The 24,805-nt window shown below is 32.8% G+C and overlaps 1 protein-coding gene and 1 long non-coding RNA gene across 2 annotated transcripts; both read left to right on the top strand.

Annotated features, from left to right (window-relative positions):
• Positions 1-8,477: 8,477 nt before the first annotated feature.
• Positions 8,478-9,907, top strand: LOC120076680 (probable WRKY transcription factor 75). The gene is made up of 2 exons (XM_039030576.1): positions 8,478-8,772; positions 9,613-9,907. Exons 1-2 carry the CDS (start codon positions 8,498-8,500, stop codon positions 9,791-9,793), a joined length of 456 nt encoding a protein of 151 aa, XP_038886504.1. The 5' UTR covers positions 8,478-8,497; the 3' UTR covers positions 9,794-9,907.
• A 637-nt stretch (positions 9,908-10,544) lies between these two features.
• Positions 10,545-12,634, top strand: LOC120076381. Its single transcript, XR_005481537.1, has 3 exons — positions 10,545-11,080; positions 11,168-11,237; positions 12,277-12,634. It is a non-coding gene; the product is annotated as an uncharacterized LOC120076381 (long non-coding RNA).
• The last annotated feature ends 12,171 nt before the right edge of the window (positions 12,635-24,805 follow it).

Genomic DNA, 24,805 nt, shown 5'->3' with positions numbered 1-24,805 from the left:
CTTAACATGCATACTATATACATTATAACAATTATAACATATATTAAATGCATTTACATGTTTACCTATGGTGGGATTTTAAATCTATATGGCATACTATATGCACAACAAGATTCAAAATTTAATTAAAACATACATCAACATGCATAATTAATTAAACACCCTAAAATGAATTGGTTTTGGCTCTTAAATTAAGTAACAACTAAATTATTACAATAATAATTTGGTGTAGTACAAAAAACCGCTCTCAAACCAGCTTCAAATACCTTTGAATCAACTTGACCAGCAAAAAAACTCTCGAATCGGCCCAAAAACTCCAAAAAACCAAGTGGAACCGATCAAACCAGCTCAACCAGGTCAAACAGACCGATCCAGACCGTCTGGACCGGCTGGTCAATGCACAAAGGCACAGTCAACGAAAGCGAACGGGTCGACGAAAATGGGCTGGAATGCTTCGTAACAGCTGGCGCACGCGTGCGACAAACCAGGTTGGATCTGGGTGGGAAACGCGGGCGCGAGCAGGTGGGCGGCGAACCGGGTCGGATCTGAGCATGTCTCGGGTCTAGTGGAGCGCGAGAGTTGGATCCGAGCTTCGAGTTGGGTCTGGGAGCAACTTCGGGTCTGTGAGCCTTTTTTTCCTTCACTTTGAAGGTGTCCTCTTTCTCGGAACCGAGCAATTACATCATAATTTCAACTCTAATGATTTTAGCAAATTTACAGACTCTTTTTCACACATTAATGCTCATAAACATGTGAGCAATTACAAATTAATACTACCAAAAAAACTTAATTTAATTGCCAAAACCTAAAAACCATTTTAGATTTCAATCTCAATTTTATCTAATAAATTGATACCCATCACATGCAATTGAGTAAAATTAAAACATCTCTGATACCACATGATGGAAAAATAGGCATGCACAGCGGAAATGAGAATTGATTTTATTCTAATTGCACAAATTAAACATGGAACCCTAAATAAACTAATTAGGGTTATTTAGAAATATTACCTTTGAAGCTCCCGAAACCTGTCTATCTCCGCTCGAACACGAATCAGACAACCACTAGAGCTGATCTACTATCCTCTAGACTCAGAATCGGATTGTGGGACTCGATGGATGAAGAACCCGAGAGAGAGAAAGAGATGGAAATAGAAGAAGGGATTTTGGGTTGGGTTTGAGTTTTTTTTAACCCAATTTTAGAAAATTATTTTGGCAAAAAGTTCAAAAGTTTTTAATCCAAAATGACAAGCCCATATTTATAGAAAAGGGCCATGCAAAATTGCATGAAATAACTTCATAAAATCCCAACACCCAGAATCCAGTATCTAAGTGGGCTTAATGTCTCCACTATAAGCCAATACCTAACCCACTATTTTGTTAGTGAAATTATCCAACAAAAGTTTGGATTTTCCCACTAACTTTAGTCAAAGGGCAAAATAGTCATTTGGTCAAAGTCAAACTTTGACCGAAAAGTCAACATTTTGACTTTTTATGTTTTTTTCCGTGTTGACTAATTTTGACCTCCCGAGTATGAATCTACATTCATTTTCTCGAAATTCAAATCACATTTGAATATAAGGTCGGTCAAAGTTTACTTTTCAAAGTCAAAAGTCAACTTTTTGACTTTTTACATCTTTGACCATTTCCATTATTTTCGAGCTTCCGAATACGAACGTATTCATATTCTTTATATTTAAATCACATTTAAATATTAAAGTTGTATCTCTAAACTGAAAAAATCGACCACTATATCACATATACTTGTCGGTTTCTCTCTCTTCACCTAATTCGAACAATTCAAATTATTCTATCATATTCTTCTAAGTTTATTCCATATGAGCTAGTAGAGGAACCTAATGGACCTATAGATCATGGGCTCCAACGATCCGAGATTAGCTGGCTAAACTCTTTAGATAGAGCTAATCAACATTCGTTAACTCATGGATCATTCCACTATAGTCCTATAGTTGCACTCCCCTCACTATAGATATATTTGTGTCCATATAATATAACCATGATTAATAAGTTAATCCTTCACAAGTTGTTTGTAATCTCGGCTGGGTCATAAAAACCGTTTTACCCCCGAGACTACATCTTATTCCTTAAGTTCCACTGATCCTCTAATGAATAATTGGTTTAAGGTCCAACCTATAAACCGAACCCCTCTTGGATCAATGAGAGGGTGGGGCCTCTTGTTCAAGACCTGGACTCAATACTAAAGGGAACAACCTATCTACTATCCCTATAACGGGTAGGAGTGAATTTCGTCTTGCACCCTATGTTCCCAGCTATCCACCTGATCTTACCTCTAAAATGGGAGGCTTATTGGGCCAGCGATAATGAGCTGCCCTCACCTATGCAGATCTAAGGATAATTCTGAGTGAACAGGAGTTTATAGTTAGCTCAGGATTAAGATTAAGTTACCTAGGTCATCAATTAATGAAATAGTCAGTTTTATACATTAAACGACATTTAGAACGTAAAAAGTGACTATTTTATGGTTCAGTTTTATGTAAACTATTTACATAGGATGCCCCCATTTTCATATCTCCACATGAACGGTTTAGGATCACATCGTTTGTACTAACTACAAAATGAGCCGCATCCATAGTGTCCCCAGAATAAGGTGCCCAACCTTATTCATATACTATAGACCATTTTGACTATATATTTGAACTTGATCCACATTTATGTCACTACATGAAGTTCAAACTTAAACTTAATAGCCTCAGATCCTTAGTTTATTGGATTCATGAATATAGAATTTAAATTTACTAAAGATTTTCAATAACAGCTTTATTGAACAGCTTTATTGAACAAGAATATGATATTACAAACTACGAGTTTTAGGACATAAAATCCAACATACCCAACCCAAAATATAAGGGTTGGGTTGGGTTAAACATTTTCTATTTTTGTTGGGTTGGGTTGGGTCATGAGTTAGCTAAAAAAAAAATTTGGTCGTCCCAACCCAACCCAAATTTTATATATATTTCTCTTTGTTAAAGGTTTGATTACTTTGTGAATTTTTAATATTTTTTTTTTAAAAAAAATTGTTATGATCTTTGTCTTTGTTGAAAGTTAGCAATAAATATTTTAAATATTTGGTATTTAGCAGTTGAATTTTATGAGATTTTAGTTATTAGTCATGTGTTGTATATAAATTTACATATTTTTAATTAAAAAAATTATAATCCAACAACCCAACCCGAATTTTAAGGGTTGGGTTGGGTTGGAGACTTTGTGTTATTTGGGTTGTCAATCCAACCAACCCAAATTTTCGGATTGATCCTAAAAACACCTTCAAACCAACCCAACTCATGTATACCCCCAATGAAGAAATGATTGTCTCGTGAAACTACCCACTCATCACGATAGAGATTGTGAGAGAATTAAGGGGAGAGACGTTATTTCCCTCCCTTTAATTTTTAAAAATAAAATAAAATTAAAAATAATTTAATTTAAATAAAATTATATATATATANCTCCCTTTAATTTTTAAAAATAAAATAAAATTAAAAATAATTTAATTTAAATAAAATTATATATATATATAATAACTAACTTATTATGTATATATAACTATATATTATATCATATCTAACACATAACCTATAATTTTTATATTGTATCAAATACAATATAACTTATAGTTATTATTTCTCTCAACGATGCATAAAGTGTTTAATATAAATCGCATTTATACTAAATTCAATTATATGAATCTCATCCATTTAATTAGTATTTGAATCATATTCAAATTTAATTCATCTCAAAATAAACTTTATACTATAATGTATCAAATATATTATATTAATGATATCATATATAATTAATGTAAATTAATTATATCACATACAATTAATTCCCTCAATTAATTTGAATAATTCAAATAATTCAAAGTTATTTCTCAATAATCCTGGTTGAGCTATAGAGGGGACCTTATGGACCTATAGATTAAAGCTCCAATGATACTTGAATAATTAATTTACTTGAATAATTAATTAAACCCCTTTAATTAAATTATTCAATATCCATTACTTCCGGTCACTCCACTAAAGATCGATAGCTGCACTCTTCGCATTACAGATATATTTTCATGTCCATTGGATTTAATCAGTCAACAGTGCGATGACCCTTCACAAATTGCTCGTAAGTACAACTAGGCCAAAATTACATTTTCACCCCTGTAGTTACATCTAACTCCTTTCCTTAAGTACCACTAATCCCTCTAATGAACAATAAGTCATAGCCTAACTATGGCTAAACACCTATGGGCCAAGAGATGGTGTGGCACCACATTGTCAAGCCCTAGAATTAGCCTTTAAGGAACAATTTATCTACTTACCCTAACATTAAGGAATGAGTGAATTCTGTCTTGTGTAATTGTGTTCTCAACTCCTCAATTAGACAAATCCTCAAAATGGTAGGCTTATTGAGTTGATGATCTGGCCACTCTCACCATACAAATCAAAGGACTGCCTGCATAAGCAAGAGTTCACAACTCACTCAGGATAGTCACCTATGATCATCCTGGTGAAATATAAGTCTCTACTATTAACGATGTTATATAATAAGACTATTCATTTCGTGGTCTAATCTTATATAAACCCTTTTGTATAGAACACCCCTACTCACATGTCTCTACATGAATGATCAGAATCAAATCATTTGTAACACTTTACAAAAATTGTAACATCTACAAAGCGGGTCATATTCGTAGTGTCAACAGGATAAGGTATCCAACCTTATCTATCTACTACAGACCATTTTGGTTATCACTTAAAATATGATCTACCTGTACATTTCTACATACATAAGCTACAGAAGATAACCTTTGGATTTTAGTTTATTGGTTTTGTGGGTTAATGCTACTAAATATCAAATAAAATATCTCATATTTTATTAAATAAATAAAATTGTTTGTACATTACAATTACAAACTACAAGACCCACGAGATTTAGGGCATAAATCCCAACAAAAATTACATATAATAAGCTTGGATTTTATCTATAATGGATAATTTAATATTGCATATTTATAATTAAAGTAAACTAGCTAATTAACTACGAGGTTTTAGGGTATAAATTCCAACACACTTAAGCATCAGTTACGATGATGATGTAATTACCCAGCGAGTATTAATTCAGTGTGGTTCCAAAGATTTAAGAAGGGTCGTATGAGCTTGAACATCAATTATGTTTTACTATCCTATATAAATGACCAAAGCCATTAGTCGAAGGTATGCCTAAGACACCTCACTATTTCTACTATCAAGTTACTCACAAACCCGAGACTGACTTGAACGTCGGAGTGTGTGTGACTTGACACCACATCGGTGCTCAATTTATTTTATCTTGCAGACACTTGAACTATTTTCTTCCATAATACAAATTTACGGTTGATCTTTTTATTTTATTATTATTATTATTTTTTTTTTTGCATCAACAGTTTCCTTTATTAAAAAAAATTCTTTTTATAGTGTCAAGTATAAATTTTAAAATTTTAAAAAGCAAAATTACCAAAATAATAATAATTATTATTATGATAGTAAGTTTTTGTAAATATTTTTTTAGTACAAACAGAATCAAAGGATTCAAACCACAGACCTTTGGGTCATAATAATATTATTTTTTATTCTTATAATTTGATGTTCAATTTTAGTGTAAGTGATTTTAAATATTCAATTTTAATTTCTTTTCTTTTCTTTTAATACATTTTAAAGTTAGTCATTACAACCCGTGAATGATATTTTAACCTATAATGTTCATGTATGAACTCTTTCTTTCTTTCTTTCTTCTTTTCTTTTCTTTTCTTTTCTTTTCTTTTCTTTTTTTTTTTTTTTGTTAAACTTGAAACATTTATAACCATATATTATATAAATTAGGTTAAAAAACATTTCGAATCCCTATTTTTGAAAAAAATATCCCTTTTAATCGATGAACTTTATATCGTAACAATGTAATCTATGTGTTATTGTATGTAACAGTTAGTTTCCATATTTTAAGTTTTCTAATAATTTAGCTTTTATTGTGAAATTTTTTATTAAAAGTAAGTATCAAATTTTACTATGTAATCACTAATTAGACTATATAGTTTAGATATAATCACATGTTCTTAGTCACTCTGTTAATCTAAAGAAATTATTCATCTGTAATGTTCAAGATGAAGACTAAGTTGTTATAAACTTTAAAGTATATATATAGACTAAATTAGTACAAAGAATTAGATTCTTACAACATTGAAAACAAGAATTGAATAGTTGCATCAAAGTAATGAAATAAAAATCAAAATCTAAAGCAACATAGCACATACTAAGGGATCCCATAGATTGTGTTTGTATTAACTTACCATGGAGAGATATTTCAAATATTTAGAATTTCAATGACGAAGGTTTAGATGAAAAAAAAAACGTGAGTTATAGAGACTCTTATACCATGTAATCTTTCACTTAATTTATGAGAAGAGTATTAGTAAACAGAAAAATAAGTAATAATAACAATTTAGTATTATTAGTTGGCACAATTAACATCATTTTAAATGTTGCGTAGAGTCTAACAACAACATGTTAAAAGGAAAAAAAAAAGCATAAATATAACTTAAGGTTACTACGTACTTAGAAATTACTACAAATTATACTAAAACGCTTTGGTAATCCCACCTACCATGGGAGCAATTTAAATTGTATTTTGACTAAATAATTTACGTTTGAGCTTCTAAATGTTTGTTAAGTATTTTTCTTTCCCATTTAGTCTCATATAACTTACTTTAAGAAGTAAAAATAATAAAAAAAAAGTAGTCTAATATATTTTAACACGTTGCCAACAAAGAATAAACTTGTCTTCCTTAGTTGAGGTAAATTTTAGAAATTAAAGTGTAAGTCAAAAAGTTGTTTGACAAAACTTACAAATATAAAAAAATTGAAAATCATGATACAAATAACGCGTGGAATTATCAAAGTAGGCTAACAAGAGCGTAACTCAACTGACATAGTGTTCATATTATCAACCTCGTGGTTTAAGGTTCGATTCTCCCGCCTCACATTTTAATTACAATGTTTTTGTAAAAAAGCAAAATTGTCAAAATAGACTTTGTTCCACGATAATTAATAAGATTTTTTCTTTTAGAAATGGAATGTTATATTCAGTCTCTTATCTTGTTGTTGTTATATTAAAAAATAACATGTGAAAATTAAATTAGGTAGAAGAATCACACAATGGAGGACAAGTTTTGAAAATTTGAATTCGAAGAAGACTTTAGATGAGATGTATGTGGGCATTTGAGTGTTATTGGAGAGGGTTTTAAAATGTAAATAAAGTCAAGGTTTAGAGGGCAACCAATAAATTAGGTCAATGATTTTCCAATCCATCTTGAAATTTCGTGACACGGGCTGCGGAGCTAATCATGCCCATTTCTTTCAAACTTCTATTTCACGTGCCTTCTCGAACCTCCTATTACATTTCTTTACTATTTTCTTTTTGAATGGATATTGTCCACATTAGACATACTTTCATTCACTCCTAAAGATCTCATATCAATAAAGATAGTTATCTTCAGTTATATATTCATGATCTTCTCCTTATCTAATCAATATGAGACTTTTGGTTACATTCCCAACAAGATGAAGTTACTCAATAAATATATATATATATATATATATATATATAAGAAAATAGAAAAAGATGGGAAAATAGATTTCTTTGATAAATGTGAAAATAGGAGAAGATAAAATTTTTTGATGAATGTAAAATACAGAACAAGATGGGAAGATTGAGTTTTTTTGATAAATGTTAAAAAAAACAAAATGAGAAAATAAAGTTACCTGATAAACATGCAAATTTCAATTATTGAAGTTGAGTTGTTTGTGCTAACTTAAGAAGTTAGTAGGCTAAATGACCCCAAAGTATTTAATACTAAAAACATTGCTTACTCCTTGAAGTGGAGGAACAAGAATGAGACTATTTATATCATTCATCATTTGACATCTGCTTAGAATATATGGAATATCGAAAATATCAGTGTAGATATAATCCAAGAGTGTTTTGGCCATTAAACTCCAACTTGGTTACTCCTTTGGTTATGTGAAGCAAGAATGAGACTTTGGGTTTCTTTCTTTAAACGTGTTTACTCTGAAACTATCCGTAGGCTTGAGCCCGTTTGTGAGAACATGTGATAAATTTGGTTCACGACTTAGTTTAATTTTATAGTTTAGAAATTTAGTTAATTATATGTATGAACTAGAGTTTGTAGAGTGTGTAGGGGATGAATTTGGAAGGAAATGGGTTTTGAAATTGAAATGAAGAAAGAGAGATGATGATAAAGCCGCCAGCAAGTAAATCCACTAAAGTGATTGACCAAATTAATTATATGAATATCTGTTCTTTTTCGTGTCGTTCACGACACGCCCTCTTCACATATTTTTGTCAGGGCCAAAGAGGGTTGGGATTGCATAATTCAACCAAACTCCGAAATAAGAACTCTCATAAATATTATTATGGATAACAATTACCAAATATTCTTCCCAGATTATTCCTCATCCTCCCATAACTCACTGCCTATTACACCCATGGATCATCAGCTCGAAGAAGAAGAAGAAGAAGAAGAAGAAGAAAGTAGTTTGAAAAAAACAAATGGATGTATGAAATCGAAGACGAAGATAAGAAAAGAGAGATTTGCGTTTGAAACGAGAAGCCAGGTTGATGTGCTTGATGATGGCTACCGCTGGAGAAAATATGGTCAAAAGGCTGTTAAGAACAACAAGTTTCCCAGGTTTATTCCATTCTCCTCTTCCATCCTTCTTCTATTCTTTTTCTTCCCATCTCCAAATCATTAGAACTTCAAAATTAAGTATCTTCGAAATATCACAGACTATATCACTGATAGATTTCTATTCATCGATTATATTGTTGATAGAATACTCCTACTAACATTGATAGACTCTAAAAGTTGGATCAAGTACTAAAGATATATAGTTTATTACAGTTAAACTTTGAGAATTAATTTAAATTTTATCATTTGTAAATTTTTTTATATTATATTATATCTATTAATATTTTTGGCCAGATGGTTATATTTGCAAATGACCTATAATTTAATCCAGAATCGTATTTAAGCTTTTGAAATTGAATAAACTTAAATATTTTAGAATGCTTTAACGTTGTTGTAGTAGTTGAGTGTTTGAAATATGAAATTTTGTTGTTATTCTAATATTATTAAAATGTATATTGAGAATAGATTTTAGTGAGTTATAGCTCTTGTGTTCAATAGTACCGGTGATTTAAATATATCTAATCAATATGTCTTGTGTTAAAAACTCTAACATACCATGTTCTCTTCAATTAATACCATTTTTTTTTACTTAAAATGGCTTCTAAATAATATTTGTATTAGAATTACTAATTAACTTAATCATATAACCTACTAATTTAAGAGTTCCATGCGAGTTCAAAAATATTTAGGATAAAAAATTCAAATATCTTGATAAAGATATATGTCATAACCAGTTGAGCTATGTTCAAGTTGAATCTACCTTAAATTTTTAGATTTATCAACGAAATACTCGATCGAGAATATATCGATGTTAATCAATGGAATTATGAATATGCATAGGAGCTATTACAAGTGTTCACATGAAGGATGCAAAGTGAAGAAGCAAATTCAACGGCTTACAAACGACGAAGGAATGGTATTAACAACCTATGAAGGAGTTCATTCTCATCCCATTGAAAAGCCTCAAGATAACTTTCAACATATCTTGACCCACATGCAAATTTACTCTTCTTCTTTTTAAAACATTTATTCCTTTTTTATTTCTTTTCCTTTTCTTCACCTTACACTTCTCAATTCTTATTATTCCTTTGATATATATATATATATATAATGCTTTAGTATTTTAAACACTCAATACTCATTAATATTATTGAAAGTATTTTGATGAGAGCTAGGGTAGTACCTATTTTCATGCCATCTTCTTTTATTTCATGATAAAAATAATTTAATTTGTTTGAAACAAATTTTATTGGACAACTAAATGGGCTACACACGTTGCTATCTTGAATGCAATTCAACTTACACTTATCTTCATGTATTCCTTTCATGCCATCTCCTTTTATTTCATGATAAAAAACGATCATTTAAGTTGTTGTTTCATTTTTTTAAAAAAATATTATTTTGATTCTTGGACAAATTTGTTCTATTTTAGTCCATATACTTCTAAAAACGTCTAATCTAGTTTCTGAATTTTTAAAAGATGTTTACTTTGCTGCTATTAAAATTCTATTAATTCTTATACCAAATAATGAGAAGACTTATATTTTTAAATAAAGTAGGATTTTAATTTTAAATTAAGGGGAAAAGTGATTTTATATAGAATTCAAAAGTGATTCTCCATATAATTTTATCAAAAGAATTGATAAAATCTTGGACTAAAAGATCGTTTTTTGAAAGCAAGCATCCCAAATAGTCTCTAACAATCCAAACAATTCAGGAAGTATCTCAACTCAGCTACGGACATATATCAGAGTTGATAAGTTAAAAAGGAGTAAATACTACGATAGATCCTCTTGAAAACTCTGTCTTATCGAAGTTGCCACTTTCAAGTTAAACAATTAATTTTTTAGTTGAAGGTTATCTTTTTGTATCGATTTTTGTGAAAAACGAATAAATAGAATTTGGAGTTTTAAGGGAAAAAGAAAAGAAAATAAAAGCGTAGGCAGTTTCAATTTCTTTATTTTGTGTTTCTATTCCACAATGAACCATGAAGAAGATGATCCTCCATTTGGGGCTTTTTACGATCTCTGCTCCATCATTATTCACGTCCTCAAAATTCCTCCATTACCAATCCCCATCCTCGCTTCCAATTCTTCTCCGCCGCTCTTCGCTTCGCTCTTCATCGGAATTTCTCTCGCTTTGATTCTCTTCGGAACCATCACACTCCTCATTGGATTCCTTTTGATTCCTCTTGTTGTGGCCTTCCTCTTTCTCTTCTTCTTCTTCAACCTCCTTTCATTTTTCTCCAATTTTGCTCGCTCCGTCCTCTGCTTCTCCCCTGTTTCTTCCCCAAAATATGTTTCCGCCGGTCAGTGAATTCATCTCTCTGTCTATTCATCAATTTTGCTATTCTATGTTTGAGGTTAATCAGATTTTGTGGCTAACTTCTTTGCAGTTTGGGAATTGCCCTGCTGCGGTTCATACTGAATTCCGCCGCCAACTTAGGGTTCCTCGAGATTCTGGAGGTTATTTNTTTTTTTATCTTTCTTTTAAGAAAAAAAAGTTTTCTTGTTTCGTTTTATTATTCCAGTGGAAATTGTTTACAGCAGGTTTAAAAATTCTCTTTAGTTGTGACTTTCACACGTAACAATTTAGTCTTCACACGTTCAGATGGGTAAGAAATTAGTCCTAACGTTAAAAAAAAAAATCAAAATTACATGTCATTTTTTACTATTTTATGACATAAAATTATGTATTTTTATAAAAATATTGATTATCTAATCAAATTATCAGTTTATTTAGGTAAAAAATTTTATTAAATTTTAACACTAATTTTTATTACAAGAACTATATTGATACAAATTTTAAAAGTATAAAAATTAAATTATTATATAGTAAAATTTATGGACTAAAGATTAAAAATATTAAGACTAAATCGTTATACATCAAACTTGAAAGTGGAAGATTAAGATGTTACTTTTAGGAATAAAAGTAATTTTTAACCTTAATTATTTAGGATGAAAATATTTGGCAAACTTGTTGATTTCTATACTAAACAACCATTTCAGAAATTAGTTAGGATTTAACTTTTGGCAAACTTGTTGATATCTATAATAAACAACCATTTTCTTAACTTTTTTTACAATTATATCCTTACCTTAATTTATGCAACTACAAAAATGCCATTAATATTATCTATTTTATTATTTAACTTAAAAAATGTAACTTATTTCTTTTTTTTAATTGCAGACGTTAACAAAAATATAATTAATTTTTTTTGGGATATAATTGAGAAAATGTTAACCTACGTCAAATAGATTCTATAAAACAGTACATTAAATAGTACTTTAAACTCGTAATAAAAGAAAAGTAATAAACTTCTAAATATAGTTAGTTGTTTATATTAATTAATTAGAATTATGTAGTAATATAAGTTAAATCTCATATTTGTTCTTTTTTTAAAAAAAAAAAAATTAAAAAGTTCTTTTAACGTTATTGTCACCTCCTACTATGAAAATGAGTTTCTTTCACAATTTTGATTTACCAACTAAAATTCATTGTTAGGTAACGTGACTGTGTAGATTAAGATGATTCAGCTCAAAATCCTACACAAATAAAAGTATGTAGAAGAAGAAAGATGTGTGTTTGCTTACTTCAATAGCGAAGGAAAAGATTGAATGAAGATCTAGCATAGCATAAGATATATTTGAGAGCTTCCACGAAAGAAATTTAAATATTTTAAATTCATATTTAATTTTCATTTTGATGTATTCCAAAATTAGAAGAAAGAAAGTTGGAATTCTTTTTTTCCCTTTATTTTACTACTTTTAGTTCTACTCTCATGGAATCTCCATCTTGAAAATACTTCAAAATGTTAGAAGAAACAGTTAGAGACAACATAGAATGCACATAGGTTGAATCATACCCATATCCATATTTTTATTCTATGTTTCATAAATTGTATGATGATATTATATTTTTATGATTGTCAAGTGAAGTAATGTAATCTTATTTCAAAGAAATTATGTATCAACATACTTAATTCTTTATTTTTTTTAATGATATCATGAATTTTATTTTCATTATCTTTTGTATTTTTTCATTATTTCTTTTTCTTTTCCATATAATTACACTTGAATTTTGTATATTTTATAATAATATATTTTCATAGTGTTTCAAATATTTATATTTATGATTTATTTTTAGATGCTAATGTAATCTTAAAATGTTTTTTTTCTGTTATTTTCTAATATCCATAACAAAAACAAAAACATATTCTATATTTTATTTTATGTTAAACTATATTAGTTATTACTAAATGCATATTCTTTTTTTAAATAAATATAGTCCAATAAATATGTTTTGTAAGTTCTTATAAAAATATGTTGCGATTTTCTTTTTAAAAAGTATATTATTTGAAATATTAAAAATATAATGTATGAACCATTTAAACGATAATCTAAGGGTATAACTGTAAATTTAAATTGATTAAGAAAATGAAAATGGGTAAATAAGAATTTATTATTAACTAATTAATAGTTTTCGTAGAATTGTGTATTAAAACAAAATTAAATATCAAATATTTTCAAAATAATTTTTTTCTACATGATGTAAGTAAAGTAGTAGCACATTGAAATTGTATGAACGATTTGGATCAAATTGTTTGTAATACTTACAACATTTGTAACAATTACAAAGTATGTCGTATCGATAATGTTATTAGGATAAGACACTCGGTCTTAATTCATATATTATAGATCCTTTAGGTTATTGTCTTAAACATGATTCACTTGTATGTTCACTACATATTGTTCAAGTCTCATTAAATATCCTTGGATTTTTCCTGTAATGGATAAATTATTGCATGTTTAAAATAATCAATTATTATATCAAATAACTAATTAACTATGAGTCTTTAGGGCATAAATTCCAACACGAAGCAAGTGAACCAAATATAGATTTGCCTCTATCAACGGTGCAACAGAGGCAGAGATTGGATAGAAGCGGAGGATGACCACATAACCCGTTCTCAATTTTGAATGAGTTATGGACTCATGTCTATGCGGGTAGTCCTTTGATTTGTTGGATGAGAGTGATTCGAGTCAATAAGCCTAACATTTTGGGGATTTGTTCGAGTAGGGAGCTGTGAAAATAGCTACACAAGATGGAATTTCACTCATTCCCCGCCTTTAAGGTAAGTAAAGGACTAGTTCTCCTAAGTGCTGATTCTGGGTCTTGAACACAAGGTACTCGCCATCTTACTGGCACAAGAGGGACTTGGTTTGGTAGGACCACAAATAAATTGTTCATTAGAGAGATCGATGGAACTTAAGTAGTAAGAGGTAGTCATAGGCATAAAATAGTAATTTGACCCAACTATAATTACGAACCGCTCGTGAAGGATCAACTTACTATATCAGTTAAATCCATGGACACAAAAATATTCTACAGTGCGAAGAGTGCAGTTATAGATCTTTAGTGGGGGTTAATGAATATTCATTAACATAATTAAAGAGTTTAATTAATTAATGTTGAATCATGGGTGCTTTTTAATATGTAAGTCCATTAGGTCTCCCTACTAACTCACAATAGATAAACAAGGACTAATATTTTGGAAAGAATTTGAATTATTCAAATTATTTAAAGGAATAACGTTAATTGTATATGATACAATTAATATAATGTATTCAGATACATTATAATATAACATTAATTTGTATAAGATTCAAAATTAAACTATGTAATAAAAGAAGATCTAACATATTTGAATATGATTCAAATATTAAATTAATATAAATAATATCCATATTAAAACTATAGGTTATGAAAGAGATGCTATTACTACAAAAATTGTATTACTTGACATTTTTTCGCAGTTAAGTATCAATGTACTTGACGTTTTTTAAAAATGTCAAGTAATCTCGTATCAAGAATAAGAGAAATATTTTTGACTGGGTAAAAACGTCATGTTGTAATTTACTTGATATTTTATAACTGTCAAGTATATGAAATCTTTGGACTTATTTTAAGTGTCAAGTATCTAAATTCTTGACATTTATTACGGATTAAGGTTTTTATAACTTGACAGTTTTTACTTGTCAAATGTAACTTCTTCTTGACATCCCATAACTGATAACTTAATTAATACTTGATACGTTTTGTTAGTCAAGCTCATATTTTTTTAAAAAAAATTGTACTATTAAAATTACCTATATAATTGCTCCTGTTTTGAATATACCATAGAAGATGACGATTTTATTAACCAAGTAAACAAACAACACATATATTGAACTATTTAAGTGTATTCAATCCAATCCAAACTCTTTAGTAATCAACAAAAGTGCATATATATTTTTGAACATATATATAATTGTTGTATATACTTACAACCATAAAAATGTTAACAAAATTCATAACAAAGTCCATATGAATAATATAATTTGTAAGTTATGTAGAAGACTATCAACTCAATCATACGAACAATTTCAAATAATATAATTTGTAAAGTACTTTTCTTCGACTATATATATACATATATATATATTCATCGAAACATCGACTTACTACTAAATTTAAAAACTTAAATAGCTGGTATTTCTTCTTTCTAATTGTGTCGAAACACTTTTATATTATGATATATGTACGTTGAATCACTTTTAAATTAGAAAATTTAAACCCTCTTTCTAATTTGTGTCAAAATCCCCTTCTTATTATTCTTTATTTCTTTCTTTCTTTGTTGGTCATATATGATTATTCTCATTATTTATGTTATTTTTATAATCCAACAACTAAAATTTTTGGATCGATTAATGATTTAACATAGATTAGAACATGAAATTATGTGAATTCATGGAGTGTCATTTTCTCCTATCAATATTGATATCCACTCATTTGATTTTTTTTTTTAATACAAACTTTCAAGCTAATATACAAAGTGATCAAAGGAGTGTTATAGTGTTAGATATATAGCTATTTTTTTTTTTTAATAATCCATCAACTTACTCGAGTTGTTTTTGGTGATTTAAGCAGGTGTTCCATGGAGCGAAGAGGAGCATAGGGTGTTCCTAATTGGGTTAGAAAAGTCATTATGTCAATTATATCATATATAATTTAATTAATTTAATTATATCATGTATAATTAAATACCCTATTATTAATTTGAACATTTCAAATTAACCCAAAAACTGATTCTCAACTTAAATTCATTGAGCTACCAAGGGGACCTCATGGACCTATAGCTTGAAGCTCCAACGGTACGTAAATAACTGATTAAACTCTTTATTCACATTATCCACCATCTGTTAACTATCAGACACTCCACTAAAGACTGACAACTGCACTCTTCACACTACAGATATATTTCTGTGTCTATTGAATATAACCAATAAACGGTACGATGACCCTTCACAAATTGCTCGTAAGTACAGCTGGGCCAATTTATTGTTTTGTCCCTGTAGTTATATCTAACTTCTTAAGTACCACTGATCCCTCTAATGAACAATAGATCATAGTTTCACTATGACTAAACCTTTCTTAGGCCAAGAGAGGGTGTGGCGCCACATTGTTCAAGACTCAGAATCAACCCTTAAGGGAGCAATTTATCTACATACCCCTGCTTCGTGGAAGGAATGAATTCCATCTTGTCTAGCTGAGTTCCCAACTCCCCAATCAGACGAATCCCCGAAATGGTAGCCTTGTTGAGTCGGCGATCTGGCCACTTTCACTCATGCAAATCAAAGGATCACTCTCATAGATAGGAGTTCACAACTCACTCAGGATTAAAGTTATGTTTGTTGGGATTGGTGTTCTAATTCTCTCGGAGTCTCGTTATTTTGTAAAGATACACATTGTTCGATGAATAAAATAAGTGTTATTTAATTCTGGCAATTACTCATATCCAATAAACAAAACTCCTTGGTTATCTTATGTGAACTTAAGCATGTATATGTGATATACAAGTGGATCATGCCTTAAGTGATAACCTAAATAGGTCTGTAGTATAAGGATTAAGGTGGGATACCTGATCCTGGTGACACTATAGATACGACCCGCTTTGTAGAAGTTTGCAAGTGTTGTAAACTACTACAGATGGTTGATACTGACGATTCATGTGAAGACGTGTGAGCGGGGTGTCCTATACAGAGATTTTGTATAAGACCTGGACCACAAGATGACTAGACTCTGTATATAACACCGTTGATACTAGAGACTTGCATCTCACCTAAACGACCATAGGTGACATGACCTTAATCCTGAGTGTTTTGGGAACTCCTGCCTTTGAGGGCGATCCTTTGATTAGTATGAGTGAGAGTGGCCAAAATGCCAACTCAACATGCCTACCTTTTTGGGGACTTATCTGATCTGCGAGTTGAGAACTCAATCCACAAGATGGAATTCACTCCTTTCCTGAAGTAGGGATAAGTAGAGAGATTACTCCCTTAAGGGCTGATTCTGAGGCTTAAACATAGTGGCTACAACTTCTCTTTGGAAGAGAAGACTCAGTCATAGTAGGACTATGACTTATGTTCATTAGAGGGATTAGTGGTACTTAAGGAGACAGATGTAACTACAAAGGTATAACGATTATTAGCCCAGCTGTACTTACGAGCGATCTGTGAAGGGTTGTCGCACTGCTGATTGGTTAAGATGGACACATAATATATCTGTGGTAAGCAGAGTTCAGTTGTCGGTCTTTAGTGGAGTGCCTTACAGTTAACGGATGGTGGATCTCGTGACTAAAGAGTTTAGTCAGTTATTCACGTACCGTTGGAGCTTCGAGCTACAGGTCCATAAGGTCCTCTTGGTAGCTCAATGGATTTAGTTGAGGATCAGTTCTTGGTGGTGTTTTGAAATTTTCAAATTGACAAGAGGTATTTTGATTATATATGATATAATCGGTATAATGTATGAGATACATCTAGTGGAGGATTGATGTAAATGAGATTTATATTAAGTACCATGGAATAAAAAAAGAACTATGGTTTACATGTTTCATGAGATGAAATATTAAAACTATAGGTTATAAATATAGTATGATAAGTTGGTTATCATTTATATTTATAATAATATTAATTATTGGATAATTAATTCTTTTTCTTTAATAACCAATTGAGTGGGTGGTTATTGGATTCATGGTAACCGTGAGATAAAAGGAAAATTGTTTTCCTAATTTTAGTAAGATTTTACAAAACAATCGAAAACTTTTCATAAAAAGTTTTGGAGATTTCTCTCGACGAAAAAGGGATATCACGGTAGTCGTCAAGTAAATACGGATCTACTAAACGACGGTTGGGCGAGCTAAACGATCGTACAGTGACGAGCTAAATGATATTGCAGTATTTACTAAACGATTGCATAGTTTTGCTAGACGATTGCTTGCCCAAAGTAAATGATCGTGTAGAATCTGTAGGCGAAAGATCGAGCTAAACGATGAGCTAAACGATCACATAGCTTTTGCTAGACGATCACTTAGCTTTATCTAAACGATTGGGCATCGACCTATACGATAGGCCTCCGCCATCTCCCACTTGCCCAGTTGTGTACACGATTGGTGTTTCCTCCTTTGTTTGCCTCAATCCAAGTCCGAACAAAGCTCATGCTCTGGATTCTCACACCGAGAATACCAAGGTAGCCTTGTTTGTGGTGTCATACTCAACTCGACGTCGTAAAGGTGCTGCGGAGGTCGTTCGTGCTGATGCTGAGGAGTTCGTGGCCGAGGCGATCATTGAGGATGAGCGTGGTGTTTGTGTTGCGGTGTTGTGGTCGCGTAGATTGAGCGTTCAAATTTGCTGTTGTTCGAGCGATCGTGCACAAAGGAGCATGGAGACGCATTTAACGACCCGACCCCCTAAGACTCAAGTTAGGCCGTTACTAAGCACATGCATGCATGAAACTTAAAACGACACCCTTTTATAGTGAAATAAATGTTAAATAAATAAGTTGAACTCAAAAGACCTTCATTAAATTTAGATATTAAAAACAGACGATAGAGTACCCATAAATCATAAATGATAATAAGTAGGTCTAAAAACAAATCTTAATAGTATGTTTCAAACATCAAATTGAAAGTTGAAAAACATGGGAAGAAATCTAAATATCATGAGCGGAAGCATAAAATTGGTCCCCAGTGGCTCGTTCAAGGATTCCTCTTGCCATTTGCCAGTGTGTCCTTGCCCTTACCTGAAACATAAACACGAGAAAGGGTGAGTATAAAATACTCAGTAAGTAACCCTACTACTGTGGTTGGGCTAGACATATATGTCCTCTAGATGCCTACCTCTAGTGGAACATAAAAATTGCTCTAGTCCTCATAGGACACATATATACATGCAAAACTGGTTTCTATCTTACTGTAGTTAAGTATGCCCACTACCTCTGGTGAATCCCGAAGGAAACACAATCTGGTGAATCTCGAAGGAAACACAATATCTAGTGGGCATCTAACTAATTAATAAAATCACTATCATAGTCTCAACATCATAATTATCACAATATGGTTCTAGACATACATACATGCCTCCATATCCACAGATCAAATACAACGTCATGGAATCAAATATCATCTCATGCTAGCATTCAAGTATCTACGTGCACAAATAAATCTTTTAGATCCTCATTCAAGAACATACATCGGTTATACTAAACTATCAGTCTATCATGCCATCGTTCTGTTCCTAATATTCATCTATCATAGTAACCTACATCTAGTGCCTGGCCCATGGACAGTTCCAGTAGTAAGATTACTTACTTTGATATTAGGTTGAACCAAAAAGCAATTGAATCTTTGTGAAATTTTTGAATCTTTAATCGAGCCAAATATTTGAGCAACTAACCCCTTCTAATCTCCACAATATGTGAATTAAATCCTAGTACATAAACCAAAATAAAATTTAACCTTTAGGTTCACACCTAAGCGTTTAATCACCCCAAATTCAGCAACAATAACTTAATTCGTATAAATTACATTCGAACTGAACAAGTCACAAAGCCTCAAATCTTACCAAAATTCTTGTTGAAATCACCTTGTTCACACGAGGTTTCCAGAGAAACGTATTTCGTGGGGTTGAACTTGAGTTGGTGTTGATGTTGGAGTTGATCTGGTGCGATGTGGTTCGATTTTTAATACTTGATCATCTGATTCTCTCTCAGTTGGGTGAATATACTTGACTTGGAGAAGGAAAGCACCAAACGTTCTTGAAGTAGAAGTCTTGGAAGAGTATTTGTGTCTTCAAAGGTCTTCTGCCTTATAGGAGTGCAGCTTCAAGAGTTTTGGAAGCTTGAAGTAGAAGTCTTGGAAGAGTATTTGTGTCTTCAAAGGTCTTCTGCCTTATAGGAGTGCAGCTTCAGGAGTCTTGGGAGTCCTCTGCTTGTTAGTGAATTCTCTCTGGGTCTTCTGAGTGTAGAAAATGCTGCCCCTACAAATGAAGAGAACTTCCCTATTTATAGAATTTTCAGGTGGGCTTCGTGGGCTTGGTTGGTCCATGGGCCTGATCTGAAATTTGAGTCCAATTCAACTTTTTTTGTATTTTGGACTTTAAGCCCAAATCGTAATATCAAATTGGACCAATTTAATCTCATCTGATTCATCCACGTGACGTCATCGAAACTTTTTCTTCAATTCAATTCGGAACATGTGTCAACTTCTAATTGGACCCAAAGTCAATGATTTAGAAATTTGTCGTTAATTTAGCAAATGTCATGGTGACTTGTGATTGGTCCAAAATTTCTCATTCAACAAATGCCCTATTTTCGAGATTTATGCACATATATGGGTGGAGGAATCTCGAAAAAAAAAAATGTAATTTGAGATCAAAGTATGATTGTTTTGACTCTTTTAATTTGATGCATCATCATGATCAAAATATGAGAATTTAGCTCAAATTTTTGATTTGAAATCTTGTTCATTTGACATACTTTCGCTAAGTAAACTTTAATTTGAACTAAAGTAGAATTTATGTTCCACTTTAATTGCAAATTTAATTTAATTCGAATTCGGAATAGAATTTGGGGTGAAATTGAATCTTGATCAATTTTGGTTTGAGAAAAAAATTTGGGATATGCTCAATTTTACTTGGAAATGAGTATAGAAACTAAGTTGATTTAAATTTGAAATAAAATTTGGAATATAGCCAAATTTTGACTCGGCATTATATTCATAACTCAATATTAAGGTTAACCATTTGAATATTGATAAAATTTGGGATATGGCCAAATTTTAATTTGGGACGGATTTGACATTTATCTCACCCAATTTGGCTGGCTTGAATTTAGAATAAAAATTTGGATTAGAAGCTTTAGACTGAGATTTGGAATAACAGTTGATTTTAATTCCAATTTGAATGGAAAATGAATTTGAAATTAAATGGATGAGATTTTGGAGAGCCAACGTATTGGAAGACAACCTTACTAGCGAGATCAGGTCATTACCAGCGATACCAAACCATTATAAGCGAGATCAGGCCATTACTAGTGATACCAAATCATTACCAGCGAGATCAGGCCATTACCAGGGATACCAAGTCATTACTAGCGAGATCAGGCCATTACCAGCGATACCAAGCAGTTACTAGCGAGATCATGCCAATACCAGCGATACCAAATCATTACCAGCGAGATCAGACCATTACTAGCGATACCAAGCCATTACTAGCGATACCAGGCCAATACCAGCGATACCCTACCAACTTCATGGTGATACCCTACCAACTTCACCAGGAACTTAATTTGAGAATCAAATTTGATTCGTTTAACAGTTGAAGAAGGAATGATACTCTACTGTCGGGGACAAGAAGAAGAAGAGGACGAAGAATAGTGTAGAAACGTAGAAGATCTACATCTTCAAGGTGCTGAAGCAAGTTCATCTAGACATCGGTATTTCCAGTAAGGCCATGGGTATCATGAACAGCTTCATCAACGATATCTTCAAGAATTGGCCAAACACATTGTCTTTGAAGGCACCAAGGCGGTGACTAAGTTCACGAGTTCGTCTCCTTTCATAATCTTCTATTTGCAGTGCTTGCAATTAACACGTGAAGTTTGTTGGAGAGAGCGAGATTTTGAGCGAGAAAGTGGGAGAGAGAGAGATTTTAGGAGAGAGCGACATTAGAGAGAGCGAGATTGTGGGAGAGAGCGACACCAGCAAGAGGATTTCGAGCGAGATTCTCCCTTATTATTATTATTATTATTTTTTATTAATAATTTTTTTTTCTTTTTTATCTCAGACAACCGTCTGCTTTGTGGCTAGCGATACTAGCCTTAGTGAGATTTCCTTCTCCATACTGTTGGCTTATGCCAGATTCTCTTAAGTCTTAAGCTCAAAACTCCTTGCCGTTGAATATGGGGATTCGAAACTCCACCGTGACCCCTAATTTAGGCAGCCTTCAATCAAGCATGATCTTGTTTTGTTGACTCTTAACTAATTTCAGCAAGAATCGGAGTTCCACAACAAAATAAACAGTATTTAGTTCGAGTAACCCGTGGTTTTATCAGATTTCAACTGATTAGTAGAAAAAAAATCCCATCGAACTTAGCTATATAAATACTGGCAGGATGCATGCTCTTCTTCATCTTGTAGTGTGATCTCCTTCGTTCTTACGTCCTTTGCAGTTTGAATTGTGATTCTCTTTTGATCTTACGTTCTTTACATCCTTTGTCAATCGGACTTGGATTGCAAATCAGCCTTGAATTGCAGTAGGAAGATATAAGTGAGGAGAAGGGAGAAAGAAGGAAAGATGGGGAATTAGGGTTTCCCTTCTTTTTTTTTTTCCGTATATTTAAATTTCTTCCCTTTTTATTTATTTCTTATTTATTTTATTTTTTATTATATTATTTTATTTTTTATTTAATTTATTATTATTATTTTTACTAACTTGCCCTTTCTTGTTCTTTGCAGGAGTTGAAGCATAACTCAAGAGTTTTTTTTTTTTTTAAATCTTGCCTACCGTCAGTAATCACGGTGGGTTTTTTTTTTCACGTCCGTGTGCTCGGCTCCTTGGTGTGCATGTTCTTCCTCGTATTCGTGCATCTTGATCGTCATGGGAGGGGCCCCGCAAAGGCTTACAACTCTCCCATTCGATCACCCTAGGGAGGATCCTCGAAAGGTTTGCCTTGTAGCACCATTCATGTATCCCGATCGTCATGGGAGGGGCCCCACAAAGGCATATAACTCTCCCATTCGGTCACCCTAAGGCGGATCTTGGAAAAATCTGCCTTATGCGCCGCTTGTGCATCCAGGTCATCATGGGAAGGGCTCCAAAATTCTCCCGTTCATCTAATAAAAGGGCTACTATTGGATTCTCCGGGCCATTGTATGTAGCACGTGCAATGAAAGGATAGGTTTTGATCTTTCTCCTTTGTAATTTTTTATTTACGTTACTTTTTTTTTAAATTGGGATTGAAACCTATTCCCCCTTGTTGTATATATAGTATTATTTATATATATATAATTTTTTTCTTTCGACGAACAATGGGTTTTCACTTTACCGAGTATATTTCAATCAATGAGAAGCATCTCATGATTCTTAAAGACCGGAGTCAGCCCATGATAGGAGGAGACTTAGTCTTTCTGTTAGCGAACATCATTAGGGCGTCTTTTCACTGATCATGGCAGTTTAGAGAACGAACATGATCCTTCCCAACTATCGATGGAAGTGCTTTTGACCCGATGAGAACGCGCAATGGTCCTGCGGTCTTCTATATCACTGAGGAGACCCCAATCCTCCGATGAAAAGTGTGACTCTTGGACGATCGCATAGAGGTGAGGGTCAGGTCCGCTGGACGTCATGACCAGAAAGTCACCTGGGAGAAATTTGGCCCTTCAGGTTGACTGTTTACTGGGAGTGGCTTGAGGTTTCACTAGGTCGAAACGAGCGATTCCTCCGTGACGTCAGTTTGCTTGGCGCATTGATGACCTCCTTGTACACGTATGATCACAATGGCGACATAGTTCGAGCTTTCTGTGAAGCCTGGTGCCCTTCAACCAACACTCTCCATATCGCAACGGGTGAAGCGTTGATTTCTTTGTGGGACCTCTGGTTGCTCGAAGGTCTATCGGTTAGAGGAAACTTTTATGAGGAGGTAGTTCCTTCCCTCAAAGAGCTAACCGGTCACCGTGACAAGGAGAGGAACTTGCCAAAGACATGTGAACACCTCTTTCAGGCATATTTTTCGATAGTGTGTTCGCAGAGAGAAAGCCGCACGACTCCCTCGAAACATGACTCTTAGTATCAATCAGCTCCTGGATCTCTTTTTGGCCTAGGGTCTCGCAAATATGACAAGCCCATCACACGGATGCCGAAGAAAGCCTCTCGGTCTCGTTCCACACAAAATCCTGACGGCTCGCAGATTGCATTCCGAGGTTGGTCGAGCAGGGAGAGTATGTTATTTGCGGAGTTAGAGGTCGAAAACGAGCTAAAAGACAAAACTTATCTGACTGGCTTTCTGTCCTGCTGGTTATGCCTTTTTGTATTTCCCTAGAAAGGTGATTACTTCGCCCCGAGGTTTTCAAGATAGCTAGTTTGATGGCTCACGGGACTATTTATAGTCTCGCCGTTCCAGTCTTGGCCAACATCTATCACGGCTTGGGGCTAATAACAGAGGCTTCGAACCCGATCGGGCGCATGGACTTTCATTTTCCCATGCATTATGTCCATGTTGGCTGGCCCATTACTTTAACACACATTACCGCGTTTCTGTCGCTATTTGAGGCCCCAAAATGGTTTGCTTTTCTGGCGAAGGTGACTCGATTTATTTCGACGAGTACAAGGCATGGGAATTGATCCATAGTGGTGCTAGTATTCAGTGGCATGCGAGCATTCTGAACAGGAGCAGGCACGAATGCCTAACTAACGATAGAGACCTGTCTTTTCTGAAGTCCAGTTATTTTACCAGCATGCGATATGGTTATATATCTTCTCAGTGTGGGAACGTCCGAACTATAGAGTCGTATAGTCCTTTTCGTTTCGGCCGGCAGTTTGGCTTCCATCAGGACATTTTGAATGATATGAGGGGAATACCTCCTGCTCTTATGTCGAAGAACGTTTTACATTATTGGAGATTATGCACGAGACGCAAGCCCTCGTCTCAGGTATTCTTG

This window comes from Benincasa hispida, chromosome 4 (assembly GCF_009727055.1).
Source record: "Benincasa hispida cultivar B227 chromosome 4, ASM972705v1, whole genome shotgun sequence".
Lineage (NCBI taxonomy): Eukaryota > Viridiplantae > Streptophyta > Magnoliopsida > Cucurbitales > Cucurbitaceae > Benincasa > Benincasa hispida.
The sequence above is the reverse complement of the archived record's forward strand: the minus strand, read 5'-3'. Positions and strand labels throughout refer to the sequence as shown.

Bases quoted from the DNA above. Each gene is read 5' to 3' on its own strand.
- LOC120076680 (XM_039030576.1), top strand. From the start codon at position 8,498: ATGGATAACAATTACCAAATATTCTTCCCAGATTATTCCTCATCCTCC. The intron at 8,773-9,612 runs GTTTATTCCATT...GAATATGCATAG, and splicing joins AAGAACAACAAGTTTCCCAG to GAGCTATTACAAGTGTTCAC.